Source organism: Fulmarus glacialis, unplaced genomic scaffold (genome assembly GCF_000690835.1).
Source record: "Fulmarus glacialis isolate BGI_N327 unplaced genomic scaffold, ASM69083v1 scaffold7498, whole genome shotgun sequence".
Classification (NCBI taxonomy): domain Eukaryota; kingdom Metazoa; phylum Chordata; class Aves; order Procellariiformes; family Procellariidae; genus Fulmarus; species Fulmarus glacialis.
The window spans coordinates 64,857-79,880 of record NW_009228881.1 but is presented as its reverse complement, the minus strand read 5'-3'; the positions used below and the strand labels follow the sequence as shown (position 1 = coordinate 79,880).

General features: G+C 40.9%; 1 protein-coding gene across 2 annotated transcripts in view; it reads left to right on the top strand.

Annotated features, from left to right (window-relative positions):
* Positions 1–12,144: 12,144 nt before the first annotated feature.
* Positions 12,145–15,024, top strand: part of ANXA11 (annexin A11) — a 13,875-nt gene continuing 10,995 nt past the window's right edge. Inside the window, exons 1-3 of one of the 2 annotated variants that reach the window (XM_009583639.1) lie at positions 12,145–12,196; positions 13,356–13,468; positions 14,845–15,005. In XM_009583639.1, the coding sequence (XP_009581934.1) occupies positions 12,145–12,196; positions 13,356–13,468; positions 14,845–15,005 (326 nt within the window). Of the gene's footprint in view, positions 12,197–13,355; positions 13,469–14,844; positions 15,012–15,024 lie in introns of both variants that reach the window. The other variant, XM_009583638.1, reaches the window with a different exon arrangement.

The window sequence follows — 15,024 nt, the reverse complement described above, 5'->3', positions numbered from 1 at the left end:
ACGGGCAGGGGCCCAGGGGCTGGTGTAGGGGGTGGTCGGGGCCCGCAGCAGCTCCGCGGTTCGTAGAAAGCTGCTCTTGTTTCTTAGGCAGATTAGGTGGTTTCAGAGGAGAATGCGTGTTTGCTCTTGCAGTCGCAGTTCGGTACTTTGCCTGTATCCTCAGCTTATCCTGAACTTTTGATTTTAAAGTGTATGGTTAACAAGAGAAAGAAGCCTAAGATGGTAGTCTTGTCAGAGCCGTTACACAAAGGGTTTTTTTTACCAAACATCCTTTTCTACAAACTGCTTGTAATGTACTTTATTTTTTCTTACGCTACATGTACTTGAAGTGTCCTAAAACAAAACTCTTAAATTCCTGCTATACCTCGTGTAAGACAGAAAACATGTGTAACTATGTGTAAGACAGAAAACAGCATAAATATCTCAATATTCAGAAAAGCAGAGTTTTTCCCTGTCCCCTGTTTGTGGAGAAGAGAGGCTGGGCAGTGGGGAGTGTCTTCTTGGGATGTTTCTTCCTTGTTTATCAGATTAATGGTAGTTCCTGGAAGCCTCTTCCTGATAAGGAGGAACAGTTGAGGGAGAAATCTTCTGAAGGCAGCGGCAGAAGCATGGAAAGCAGCTCAGCCAAAAATGGGGACAGATGCATTGGGGCAGAAAGACTGAGGTGAAGGCGTGGAGAGAAGACAGACTGACAAGAGGGAAAAGTGCTGGTGCAATGTGTTTTGAGGAAGGAGTTAATTAGTAGGTTTTCATGCACCTAACAGCCTGGCTGCTGTAGGAGGTGGGGGGTTCATTCCTTGACACCCCCCCAGCACACAGCATTTTCTGTTGAGTGAGTCAGTGCTCTGCTGGAGCACGTACAGTAACGTCAGAAGCGGTACAAAACCAGTGCTAGCGTATGGCTGCTATAAAGCTTGAGTGCATGAATGCTTTCCCCACAGCTTGGTTATTTCTGTAACTTCCTGGTTTTAGAGCTGCTGCAAGAGTCATGCGGACCACTCTCCTCCCACTGATGCAGCAGATAACTTGCACTGGGCATTGCTTCCAGTTTCGCCTGGTCCCGGTACCCACAGCTTTTCTACTGAAATTTTTTTTTTCCTGAAAGTGCCTCTGTAGCTACTCTTGTGACTTCCCCCACCCCCAAAGCACCATATATAATATGGTGTACCATAAATATAATACAGATGCAGCAAGATTTTGAAGGGCCTAATGGTTTTATGTGTATGTCAGCAATAATATTTATGTACCATTCTCTTGCCTGACCTCAGTATGAGGTTAGGAGCCAAAACATCTCTATGAATCCAGACTTAAAATTTCTGGAGTGGTCATCACACTCATTCATATGCTATGTCACCACTTCAGCATGTTCTCTATAGTCCCCTGAAGTTTTGAATTATCAAGACTGGAAATTCTGTGAAATGTCAAAAGTCACTGAAAAATATAACAAAACCATAGTGGGATGGAGGTATTTATGTAGACAATACAGTATATTAAAGAAAAAACACTGTAAAGACTGTAGTGTTAGATAATAACATAAAACACATAATCCAATCTACTACAGAAAGTCAAGCCAAAAAGTCTGTCTGGTTTGAAGGCTACAGGAGATGCTGTTTCCTAGACCTCTAGCAAGTTTCAAAAGATGGAGCATCCAGAGGGTCTGTTCAATAACATTGCATTAATCAGAGCTAAGATAGAGCCTATCTTAGTTCTGTGATAGCAATCTAGGGATAAAAAAAGGAAGCTATAGTTAAAGCAGAGATGTAATCAAAAAGAGCAGATGGTTTAATGGTGGCTACGGAAATAGCAGGGCTTTTTAAAAAATTGAAAGTTTCATTTATTTTTAGCCAAGGCTCTGTGTAATCATCCATAGAAACTTCTCTGTCAGCTTCAAATTGCAGTTAGAGGCTTCCCTTGAATTAAGTATTACAAGTGAGTAACAGCACCAATGTAATTTCTTTTGTTTATTTCATACATTTATGTTGCTACCTTGAAATGTATGTTTCTTATTGGATATATTTTTAAATTGTATTATATAAACTATTGGAAATAAGGACAGAGACTTGTCAGCTGTATGTAGTGACTTTTGTTTTGGGTTGCTTTTGAAGAAGGTAGCCAAAGCCTTTTTAAAAAACCCAACCAAACAAAAAAAACAAAAACAAAAGAAAAGGCTGCATGTTTACGCTCCTGCGAGCAACACTTTCACCCGTTTGAAACTTGAGTTGTTGTCATGCACCGAAGCTGAGGTGGTCCCTTTGCTTTTGCTGTTGCCAGTTTATTTGAAAGCAGGTGTGTTTGATGTACATGCTGAATTTCCTTCAGGCAGTTCCCCAAGCTGGGAAGAATGTAATGCAGTACTGCAAGTGGTAGATAAGTAAGCTAAAGGGCAGCAGTAAGTATTTACAGTGTATTACTTCTATTGTTGCTCCATGTTTGTTCCAGATTTTATCAGAGCTCACTACAAAATCTTGATAGGAGGTTAGATCCTGGCTAGGGGCAGGCCTGGGGTCAGTTATGGGTCAGAGTGGGGACTTGCTGGTGTCCTTCTAAGAGACAATTTTATTACACGCTTGTGATGACCAGGCAGCCAATCCTGCCTACGCTTAGCAGCTGTTTTTTTGTGTGTACGTGTGAAATTGTATCCATACTATTCAGCTGTCACAGATGCTGATCATTATGACCAGTGCTAATGATTAGATTGTAGGAACTTAGGCTGAATAGGCTTCGTGTGGTTTTTTTAAAAAATAAACACAGTCCCGCTACTTGGCTGTTCCCTGTACAGTGCAGAGCGTGACTGTGCTGTAGATTCTTTTCTAAGATATACAAAGAAGTGGAAAGATGTCCTTCCTAGACATTGCTTCCTCTTTTTCCTTATGTGTTGTCTGTTTGGGAGAGAAGATACTATCTTGTTTGGTAATAGGGAAGGTTAAAAGCTTTTTTTTTTTTTTCTTTTCTTTTTTCTACAAAGTGTGAGTGGGTTTTTTTGGAGGGCATTGGGAAAGTGTCACCAATAGGTCACTCTGTTCTAGCTTTAGCTCAGCTGTTGTCTTGAGGAAGTACTGGACTTCACAGTTTCCTTCCTTTGGTGCCATTAATTTAGTATTCATTTCATCATTACGAGAGGTGGGCCTCCAATTCAGGCTTTTGGATCCCAGCTTCTGGCAGGCTTAAGAACTGTCAACCAAATTAATCCCATATTAAAGATCCAAATGAGTTTTAAATCTTCACAAGGCCTCTGTTTGTGCTAAACCTGTACTATAGCCATTCAGTCAATATGCATGTGAAGCGATACTTGGTGTGATTAATTTATGCATCTAATTCACATTCCCAAAGACCTCTCACTTGGGTAAAAAAGCATGTTAGATTTCTAACTTTGACCTAGCAAGTTGCTCTAAATTAGGTGCTTAAGTTGCCTAAAGCAGACAGTGTGAATATCCCTTTTATTGTTGCTAGAGAGAACAACTTTAAGTTTGGAAAATTGCACTCATTCTGTAAACATTGCACCTATCAATAGTCCAAATAACTGGTTACTGGCTGCACTTGACAGGGCTTTGAAAACACATTAGCTAGGAGAGTAAGTGTATTTTACAAACGTCAGGATTTAGGGGGAAAAAATACTTCTTTTTCAGTAATAAGCTTTAAGGACTAAAGTTTGCTGATCCCACCTGCAGAGTACTTTTGAAGGCCATAGCCTTGCTTTCTTTTAACTTTGCTTGTTTGTGGTTGTTGTGAAATACCCGGCTCTCTGGTTTACTATACTAAATTGTTTCTATCTTGAATAAGTCAAGTCCTGTAAAGAACTGATCAGCTGAAAATCAGTATTTCTTTATAGTCAGGAATGAACAAAGCATGTCCATTTGCTCACTGACGAGTAATAACTCCCAGTGTTCCTGGACAGCTGTGTGTTTAAGCCCTTCAGTGTCTAGAAAGCATGAAAGCCATCACCTTTAAGAAAAAGTTAACGTATTTGCAAGCTCATATTTATCTGTTTTTCAGCTGGGGAGTCCCAAGGCTGTCAGACTGCTGCAGAGCACAGACGTTCCGTGCGCAGCGTAGGGTACATCCATACAGCTTTTAACTAAGGTCCCGTAAGTGTGCCTTTCTTTGGGGAGCTGTCACTTGAACAGCTTGGTGTTATTTGGCTGCCTGAGCAGCCCGAACAATGTAAATGTAGGAAGTACTGGCAGAGATCCTGATGGAAAACTTTTGTCTGCCTTTTGTTCTGTTGCCTTGCAGGGCTGAGGAAGGCTGGAGCCTTCCACTTCTGCAGCAGGGCCACTCCCTGGCTCTGCGCTTCAGGCTTGGGCACAGCAACTAATTACAAATCGCTGGTGTCAAATGAACAATTAGGTATTTTTCTAGTAACTGTTTTAGAGTACTGAAGGTTACACTATTGCTTTAGTTCTGTAGGATTTCCCACACAGAGTGTACTTCGTGAAATCGAGTAATTAGTATTTACCTATTCTGACTTGTACTGATGATGTAAAAATTTATTCTTGCATGGTAGAACTTAAAATAGATGAGTATAAATCCCTGAGGCATTAGTCAGTGGAGAACATAATTCAGACTATTTATAGCATGACTGTTTTTTGCAACAAATTATTTTACATGACAAGTTATGAGTTTGAAATAGAACAACGTCATTCTATTATTTCTTCAAACATCTCATAAACCTATTTTGGTATTTTTTCTTGCTTGTTGTGTTGTTAGGAAAGTGTCTTTACCTGTGTTGTCATATATGTTTTGACTGTCTGTATTGCAGGTGTTCCAAAGAGAACATTGCCAGAGTGTGCTACAGAAAGAAACACTTGGATTAGGGCAGAGTAGGAAGCCAAAGTGAAGTTGGCCTCATGTTTTTGCTGCACATGGATCTCGAGAGTCCATGCAGCTCAATTAAGTTCTTTGGGTTTTGTTGCCTTGAGTACATATGTAGGGACTGATATGTAAACCCAAAGAGGTCTGTGATCTTCCCCGAAAAGTCACAGATGCTGCATGAAACCATACGCTGGGGGAATAAATGTTTAGCTACGTAAGCAGGATCTTCACGATGATGAGATGCTGCCACTGAGTGGTAACGTCATGCTACCTTTTTCCCTCTCGCCTGTTGTCTGCTGTTTGGATCACTAAGACAAAAGCCCATAAAACTAAGCACAGAAGTATGTTTCTTTCTGTTCAACCACTTGCCATCTCTGTGGTTCAGTGCTGGTGAATGGTGTTACATTGCCATCTCCGGCAGACCCGGTTCTGCTGGCAGCTAGAATATGAGGTTGGCCTACTTGCCCTTTCAAATTTTGACCCTCTGTGAAGGATGTGGGTCTTGAGTTGCCAAGGACATGTACCAGTGAGAGGAGAGTATGCTCAAGCTGGGATGAGCCTGTCTCATGAAGAAGACAAGGGGGCTGGTTATTGGGCTTTTGGTCCCTCTTTGCTCCTGTGGCATGGCAGATGCTGGTTATTGTTACTAGGTGGTTAAAGAACTTTGTCATGAAGTGGCTGAGTTGCCTGTTACATCAGAGTTATCCTTTGCAGGCTTCTGAGGTCTTAGTTGAATGTGGTGTCATTTCTGTTTTATTTTGTTTTGTTTTCTCACTAGCCAATAAAAGCAAGCAGTAAGAGGTACTAGTTGTAGGTCAGAGTGAGTGTCTGGGAAATTCCTTGTGGACTAGATGATCTCAGAGGTCCCTTCTAACCTAAGTTATTCTATGAAATACAAAGTTTGTACTGGTGCAGGTACCATCAAAGCAGTTGTTTCACTGTCTTAGAGAATCTTATTTTAGTCATATATTCTCATGCATTTCTCTGTTGCGTGGAGTGTTTCTAACACTGTTCAAATTACTCTGCAAGTAATGTTTGACAGTATAAAATATTTGAAGTGGGCTAATGTTATATGTAATTTAAATTATGAGCAGTGGTTTTAAAACTTCTTGTTGCTAGAAGTTTGAGAATTGCACTGCAAATATTTGCACTTTTGCCTAGAATCCATGACACAATTACCTTGTGTTAGCATCTCCTGCAGTGGTAAGGCTGTAACGTCATGGGTTATGCTTCTGTCACTGAAAATTATCAGTTACGTGAATGTTCTTATTTAACATTTTGTCATGGTTTAACCCGGCAGGCAGCTGAACACCACACAGCCATTCGCTCACTCCCCCCAGTGGGATGGGGGAGAGAATAGGGAAAAAAGGTAAAACTCATGGGTTGAGATAAAGACAGTTTATAGAACAGAAAAGGAAGGGAAAATAATAATAATGATAAAAGAATATACAAAACAAGTGATGCACAGTGCAGTTGCTCACCACCCGCTGACTGATGCCCAGCCAGTTCCCGAGCAGCGGCCTCGCCCCCCTGGCCAACTTTCCCCAGTTTTTGTTCAGCATGACATCATATGGTGTGGAATCCCTTTGGCCAGTTTGGGTCAGCTGTCCTGGTTGTGTCCCCTCCCAGCTTCTTGTGCACCCCCAGCCTACTCGCTGGCAGGGCAGTATGAGAAGCTGAAAAGTCCTTGACTTAGTTTAAGAACTGCTCAGCAACAACTGAAACATCAGTGTGTTATCAACATTATTCTCATCCTAAATCCAAAACACAGCACTATACTAGCTACTAGGAAGGAAATTAACTCTATGCCAGCTGAAACCAGGACACATTTTTACAGCTCGGTTGTGGCTTATGGGTCTGTCTTCCCATTCAGCTGTTCTTTGTTGGACATAGCATCTCTCTTTTGCTTTACCTCATTTTGACTAAGGCTTGTCAGTGCTACCTTTCCGATGCTTCCCCCCCGCCTCGCCCCCCACTTACCCCATCAGGTCAAAAAATGCTAGATTATCTTCCAATAAAGTATTTCTGTAATAATAATGATGATGATATTGAATTAGAAGGATCATCAAAACTGGCAGTGCTCCTGATTCGTAATACTAGCAAGCAGTTCAAATGGATAGTTTTAAAAAGCCCCCTTATTTGAATTTGTTTCTGTTTTGCCATCTATTCAGAGCTGTGGGTTGTTTTTTTTTTTTTAAGGAAACATCTTTTTGTAAGAAATGGATGATGTGTTAGTACTCTTTAAATACGCATTTTTGAATGAAGACCAGTAAAGGCTCCTAAATGTGCTAAATTCTGTGTGAAAGAGGTTTCCTGAGTTTTGGCTGGCATGAACTCATCTACATTAAGCCCTGTTGGAAGGGCAACCCATTCTACTAAATTAGTTTTTTCGCAGTGAAAGGAACGCTAGAGAGGGAGTCACATGCACAGAAGACTTAATGGAAAACCAAATTGCAGGCCTTTTTATCTGTCAGGATGAAGAATATTATGCCTGGTACAGGAGAGAGCAACTATTATGCTGCAGTGTGTAAGTCAAAGATAAATCTTGCTCAGGCTGGTAAAACAGCAGTTAGTTAGTATGATGCTGACTGTGGCTTGTCGTTGTCTTGCAAAAGCACAGTGATGGATGCCTCAGTTCACCTCTGATGAGAATCCACAGCATATTATAAGGTGGTAAGTTCTGTTCTGCTGGTTTCATAATCAGGGATCAGTCTCAGAGCAGGTTCTGTAATTTATAGCTTTAGGCAGCCTTTTGTACTACATCCTGGTGATTAACCTGGCCAAAGGTTTAAATTCACTCGGTGTTCCCTGGGAAACAGGCATAATTAAACAAAGTATTTTTAACAAATATAGGTCATGGTCTTTTCATCCTTTTTTGACCTCAAATTATTGGACCTTGGCGTAGCTGAAGCCTGAACAGCAGCCACTAAATAAATTCTAGGAATCGGCGTGAATGCAGTTGCTGAGCTTATTTCTATTGCACCTTGAAACAGAAGTTTTCTGGCAGTCTTAATTAAATTTTATTCTTCACTTCTGCCATCATTGTGTAATTTGTATTTTTGTTATAGATATCTCCAGTTGTAGTCCTCTTCTGCTGTGCTGTGGCTTAGAGGAGCATATTTTCAAGGTTCCCATCGCAAGTATATCACAGATTTAATCTCTTATGAACAGGTCTGTTCCCTCTTAGCTTTGCCAAAGCAGCAGGAAAATGCTCAAGAGCTCATGGCTTGCAATGTGAAGCAAGATAGCAATATCCGCTGTGGGAGTAAAACCTCAGGACTTCATTTAGAGTTTTGAGGTGGACCTCCAGGGTGAACGCTGGGAATGGGGAGAGGACCTTAACAGTATTTGTTCTGTATTTTCGTCAAGGCACTCCCTCTTTCCGTGTGTGGCTTGGTTGTTTGGATTTTTTTCCTGCTCTTATGCACTGCTTTTTTTATGGCTGAGCAAACACAGACCTTGCTTTTCCTGTATCCTCCCACGCAGTATTTGTATAGCAGGGTGGACTTCTGCATTTTCGGTTCCCTGGCCTATGTCACCACTTTGTTGTCAGCAGGCAAGGGCTGCTCATCACTAACAATTTTAGTAAGGTGTTGTGGATGTAGCAGAAGAAATTTGGGAAGGTGGGCTTAGACGAAATGGAGACAAGGTTGTGGGAATGGCTGCAAAAGTTAACTTAGAGGGATAAATATTTGCTAAGTTAGAGAAATGGCCAACAGAGACTCGATGAAGTAGGGAAACGGTGGTGATCAGGGAAGTTTTTGAACGTGAGAAGTCGGTGTGTTTGTGGATCTAGTTTGCCTGGAATCAAGCCAGCGTGGGAAAATTTCCCCTTGGAAAAGTCCTGGATAAATGCAATGTTCGAAAGAAGCAAGTGGAACGTTTTTTATATATATAGTAACTTTTTTTTCAGATTGCTAATGAAGTTAGCCATTATTTCTCAACCTCAGCTTTAATTGCCAAAAGGCTCTCTTAATTTTTTTTCAATTTGAAAGGAATATTCTACATGGGATTAAAAGCAAGCAAACAACCCTGCTAAGAAAAACAATGCTCCCCACCCTCTACCACAAAAAAAAAAAGCCTTTTTGCCTTAAATTTGTACCTAAAGCTTTATTGAAAAGGTGTCTTATCCTTTTTTTGGAGTGTCCTGTCATTATTGTATTTGCATGTGAAGCTAAGAATAAGTAAATAAATAATAATTATAATTGCACATGAAGGAAAAAAAATCATTTCAGTGCTGTAATAATTTGTGTATCAAAAATGTACACGTTGACTAATAAGCATTATGCATGCTAAGAATCTGGGTTGTGGGGTTTTTTGTTTGTTTTTTGAGTGACTTGAGTAATAATTGTTCTTTTTTATTTTAGTACCATGGCTATGTTTTCTTACATAAAGCCAATTACTGATGTAGTGAGGCTCTGAAGTGCCAGGCTGCCTTCTCTTGATTTTTAAAATTTGTTTTATTTTTTCTTTTGCTGGCTTCTCTCCCCTCCCATGCACCCATACCTGCCCGGAGGCAGCAGTGGAGCGGAGCTGGCAGCGTGGGCAGCGCAGGCAGTGGGCTGTGCGCTCCCCTGCCGCCGCGTACACCGTCCCAACGTGTGGCTGGGGCCTGGCAGCTCCCTCCAGCAATCAAGCGTGCCTGTGTGCAGGCCGTTAGGAGCGTGGCAAAGCGCCAGGAAGGAGGAAGCTGCCTGCTCTTTTTCCAGCAGAGGAGGAGAATACGTGTTTTGCCTTCAGCTCTAATCAGAAATGTTGAATTTTTGCTTTTTGGCCTCATGAGCTTGGGGTCTTGACAGTCCTTGTATGGGTAACAGCAGGCATTGCCTCCAGCAGTTATGATTGCCTTGGGATAGCAATATCTTGCAAATGCTCTTTGGATGGGTTTTATAACCTGAATTTGCATCTATTTTATTAAAGTGTTCGGCTTCATCAAGTTCTGTAAAGTTGCAGTGAAGTGCGGTGGCATCTTGAAGACATTTAGGCTGGAACATATTCTCTCTAGAGCATTGAAAAAGACCCCACGCAGCTGCTGCCATACCTTTGGGCTCTTTATTTAGCATCAGTGAATATTCAGAAGTAAAAATCCATTATTTTGCTGAACTGCAGGGATGACTATGAGAGACCTTTTTCCAAGATTTAGCTTCTAGCCTTAAGAAGCGACACAGATAGGAACCAAATCTTAACGTAGGATGTGCATTGGGCACGCCTGGAAAACTAAACTTGATCTCCCTGGTGACTGCTGTGTGTGGAGTTTGTGCTCCCTTGTGTATATTGCACAGTAATTGTATGCCCGATTTGGTGCTGTAGGTCTTATGCACTATGTTTCCATATGAAATGAAAAATTACGTAGAGCTTAGTCATGTAGAGAAATGCTTGTATAATCAAAAGCTTGTTGTCTTTTCAGCTGTAGCAGCCTTGATATTTAAGTTATTCCAAAACTCCTAGGTAGCACTGCAGTGAAAGATCTCATTGGAAACCAAGGATGAAGGGAACGTGGGAAAAACATTTACCATGTTATGGAGAGCATCTTGTAAGCATCTGATATGATGTAAAAATGTCTGTGAGCCTTTACCCTTCAGATATAATCTGGTCATGAACGGTGTCATGTTAGCTAATCTATAGCCTGTTCTTACAATTGAATATGCAGAATTGGGCCATGATGGCTGTGCATGGCTTTGACTTCCCCGGACCTGTCTTGAGGTTTAAATCTAGCCATTTGTGATTGACAGTTTACTGATTTAAAGCCCGATTCTGTAAAATGTCGGCAAGTTTCCCAGCTGTGTGTCCTGCTTGGTTTCCTCGTGTCAACTCTGTTACACCCATCGGGAGAGGAAAAGGGGGTAATGGTGGGGTAACGGTTATACCCCTGGCTGACCCCACCTCGCACTTCTGTTCGTAGGGGTGATGGAGAATGAACAAATGGCACAAATGGAAGGGCAGTACTTAAATTTGCATGCACAGAAAGAATTGTTTTCCAGTTAAAGGCATCCCTTATAGATTTACTGGTAAGCAGGTTTTTTCTAATGCTGAGAAACTGTGTTCACGTGTTTGTTGAGTCTGTTAGACACTTTGCATGCTGGAGTAGAGGTAAGGCAGGGTTATAACTTTTAGTCTGCTCTGTTCATTGTAATTTCTGCTAGTTCATTTCTCTCTATTTAAATTTAAATGAGTACATGTGGCATGAAATCCAAACAGTTTTTAAATAAATTGAAGTTTTCCTAATTGTATTTTCCTTTAATAAAAAAAAAAAAGTGTTTTTCCATTCCACTGTTGCTATGCAAAAGAGCCATGCAAACCAGAAAGGGAAGTTAACATGATTATGCAAAACAAAAAGAATCCCACAAAACCAGCACCCCCTCCAACCCAAAAAAAATCCAAAACAAAACTCCACAGCTGAAATCCAAAACGCGGCAAAACAAGCCAGATGCAAAAGGCAGCGCTTTAGGGTAAAGAGGGGAAAGAAAGGGAAGGGATACTGTTTGCACAGCAGCTTAAAAATAGACTGGGAATTGTCACTAAAAATAGCTTTGAAAAAGTTAAGACTGATTGTGGGTGTTTTCTTCATTTTCTTCTCCTTGAGTTACTTTTACCATTCTTCCTGATAGTTGTTCTGTTTAAAATAAGGCTTTCTGTATTCCAGAAAATAATTTTCATTTTGCCCTTCATTTAGCTGTCCTTCCTTTTTGACCTCCACTTCTGTTTTGGACAGCTAATGACTGTGCACTTCTGTGCTGACAGAGACATTATCAACTATGAGAGATCCAATTTTTTCTAGTGATCTTACCCTTTCAGTAAACCCTTCATATTTTATGGCAGTGTTGTAAGCATGAAGTGTGTCCCTTACGCTTCTTACTCTGACCTTGCACTTTTGCAGACATTTGCATTTAAATGCCTCCTAACACTTCTCATACAATTACTCACCTGAGGAGGTGACTTGTTTGTCAGATGATTTTCTACTCTTGATTAATAAGACTGTTCTGTGTAGGTTGCAAACTTCTGGAGACTTCAATAGCGCAATAAAGTAAGCATTTTCAAGTAATACATCCTTAACAACGTAATAGACAAAGTAAGCAGTAAGTAGTAATTGAAATGAATAAGACAGTCTGAGGAGTGACTCTACGACTGCTTAGATACCTGAACATGTTTATTGGTCCAGCAAAAGGAAAAGGGAAGAGGCTTCCCAGGGAAAAGCCTGTGCGACTTGTGCAGTTTCTGTCTAAATTTTGGTAACTGCCTACTGCAAACATGTTGTCTGTTAATTTTATGTGGTGTAATTTGTGAAGCATTACAGAAAATAACTGTATCACACATACTTTTCAGATTTTTGCAATGAGTTACCCTGGCTATCCCCCAGCAGGTGGATATCCACCAGCAGCCCCAGGTAAGTTGTTTAGATGAAGTAAACATTAAATGGCAGTGGTAGTCCTATCTGGAGTGGAAAGTGGCATGGATGAAGAACAAGACTGCAGAGGGTTTTCTTGATTACTGAAGCTTTCTGCGCTCTCTTGTTAAGTCGTATTTTATCTTGGCTGGGGATTCTGATTTGTATAATATGGGTGTTCTACCATGTGCTCATATAAGGTCCATTTTCATTCATCTCAGTGTAGCACACAGCACTAGGAAATGGTCATAATTTGACTAAAATCAATAAATGTCAAGTTACAGTGTCCTGTCAGTACTGAGTCTGGTGAGAAAAATGAGTATGGGGAGAAATCAGTCACACAATTTAAAACCATATCCCTCAAAAAATTAGGGCTTTAATTATGACATTATACCTAATTCACTGTTCTTAGGCAGATGGTTGTATATGAAAGGGAGAGGGCTGTTAAAAAGGATATCAATTATAATAATATAAAGCTGATGAAACATGTAACTACTGCTTAGTATCAGGGTAATGAACTTTACAGTTGTTAGTATTCTTGGTAGAAAGAAAGGACTGGAGTCATATAGGTATGGTGAAATGTGGAGTTAGGCAAGCTAACTTTGGAAGGGGAAGCAGTGTACAGTGAGAAGCCAAACTAGCCTGGGGGAGAATAAATCCTATTTCTCAGCAGAATATTCTGGCTTAGTTAGACTGCTATGCAGGCAAGACTATACTGCTGTCCGCAGCCAAGTTTTGTGACTTGGGTAGCTGTGAACGCACTGTGTCATACTCTGTAGACCTGTCTCAAATTAGCAGCCTAAAAGGAATTAATAATATCTTCCTACTGGAATACTCAGACAACTTCGTAGTTTAAGAGAAACTACTCTAGTCAAAATACGGTGTTTACACTATTAACTCTTGAGACTTAACCTTCAAATATGTTTAGAGTTGTTTTGAATGAGAACTTACAGATTCAATGATAACTAACATGATTAGAAATATCCGGTGAGGCTTCTCTTTATATCATAATTGCACTGCTACTCTGCATGTCTTCAGCTGATTTTCCTTCTCCCAAACTGCTAGTGTTGAACAGACATTACATTAGAAATGCAGGTAGTAAGGAATAAGTTTAAAAAGGTGTAGTTTCTTGTTTCAGCACAGCTGTGTTTGCTTTCAGGTAGCAGTCCTTGGGGTGGTGCTGCCTATCCACCTTCAAATCCACCTCCAATTGGTCTAGAAAATGTGGCTGGCTATGCCAATCAGTTCAATCCCAACTACATGGCTGGAATGGTGAGTTTGCTTTCATTTAACATGTTTTACTGTGACTTCCTTAAGTGCAAAGATGTGTTTCTGGCATTGCCGCTGAGAAGTTTGACTTGAGTTCTGTGCCTTTATGTCTAGTCTGTTTAGGTGTTGAGCATTCAATATCATCTATTGAAGAAAACGGTTACTGCAAGCTATTCCTTATTTTAGGAAAGCAAACCACTAGTTAAATGTTGATTTAAGAGTCTAACTTCAAAAGTCATGGACATAAAAGTAATGTAACTTGGCTTTTACTGTGCAGAGTAATTGGGGAACAGGCTATTAACACTGAGTAATATATTCACATAGGCAAAATCTGGACTGTGTATGCCAATTACGTGGATTTTGGCCAGTCTGAATAAGGAATGAGGCTATGCAATTTGAGGTATCAATGACTCATCCCTGAAAAGAATATGGGATCAGCTGTCTCTTATAGGCACTGGTGTTTAACAGATGGCAGAAAAACCTTTCATATTGATTGAAGAAAATGCAGATGTTTCCAATGTGACCTTTTTTTTTTTTTTTGCATAGAGTAGAAGTGAGTGACACTTCTGACAACTTAGTCTTCAGAAATCTGCTGCATAACGAATGCACAGTTTGTAGGAAGACATTTGCATTATAGATGCCTTTCTGAGGCAATGATTAAATGAAGTGATTTGGCAGCCAGCAGGCAAAATGAGCAACAAACTATCTAGGGTGCACATAGCAATATCCACAGCAGCTAGCTTCTGAGAACACTGCAATCATCAATTGTCAGTTCTTCTGGTTCCTCTGTAGAAGAGGGTCCGAGTGTGTCACGTGGGAAGATGGTGTTGCATGTGGAGTGGAGTATCTTTGTGGCAATTTCTGCAGATGTCTTTCCAAATGTAGTCCAGGAACTCTTGCTAGTTGTAAACTACTAATGCATCCAGTGCATCGTAAATCAGCCAGAGGTTGCTCATGGTAAATCCCTGCACTCAGATGATGCTGTGGTCATGTAGGCAGCCATGAACAGAGAAGGGATAAGCATAGTTTTGTGTGGCTGGGATTAATCGGTGTAAGTTTTTGGAATAAGAGGTGTGTGGCTATTGGCGCTCTTTCATGTGAGTGGTGTGTAATGCTGGATGCAGTGGCAGGTATGTGTCTGTTGGTTCTGCTTCTTGATGTATGGCAGCTGATGATTACAGTAAAGCAAGAGTCAACTGATCAAAGGTTTTTTTCCATCTTGCTTGCTAGTAAGACATGATTATTGTGAAGTTCTTTTGCGGATGCAGAACTACCTCTCTGTGTTGGTGGGGAGGGAGGCTGTATTGTATTAAGCACGTTATTGAAACTCAACCTTTTGTACCCCTTCCCCTCTCTTGCTTTATTGGCTGTCATTGCAGGCATCCAACCTGGCAGGGACCTTTGGAGGAACAAATGTACCACAAGGCGTATATCCTTCAACACCTGGGGGTTATCCCCCAGTCCCTCCAGGTGGCTTTGGGCAACCTCCATCAGGACAACAGCCCTCTTATGGAGGGTATCCTGCACCTGGAGGAAATCCACCATCAGGACTGCCAGCT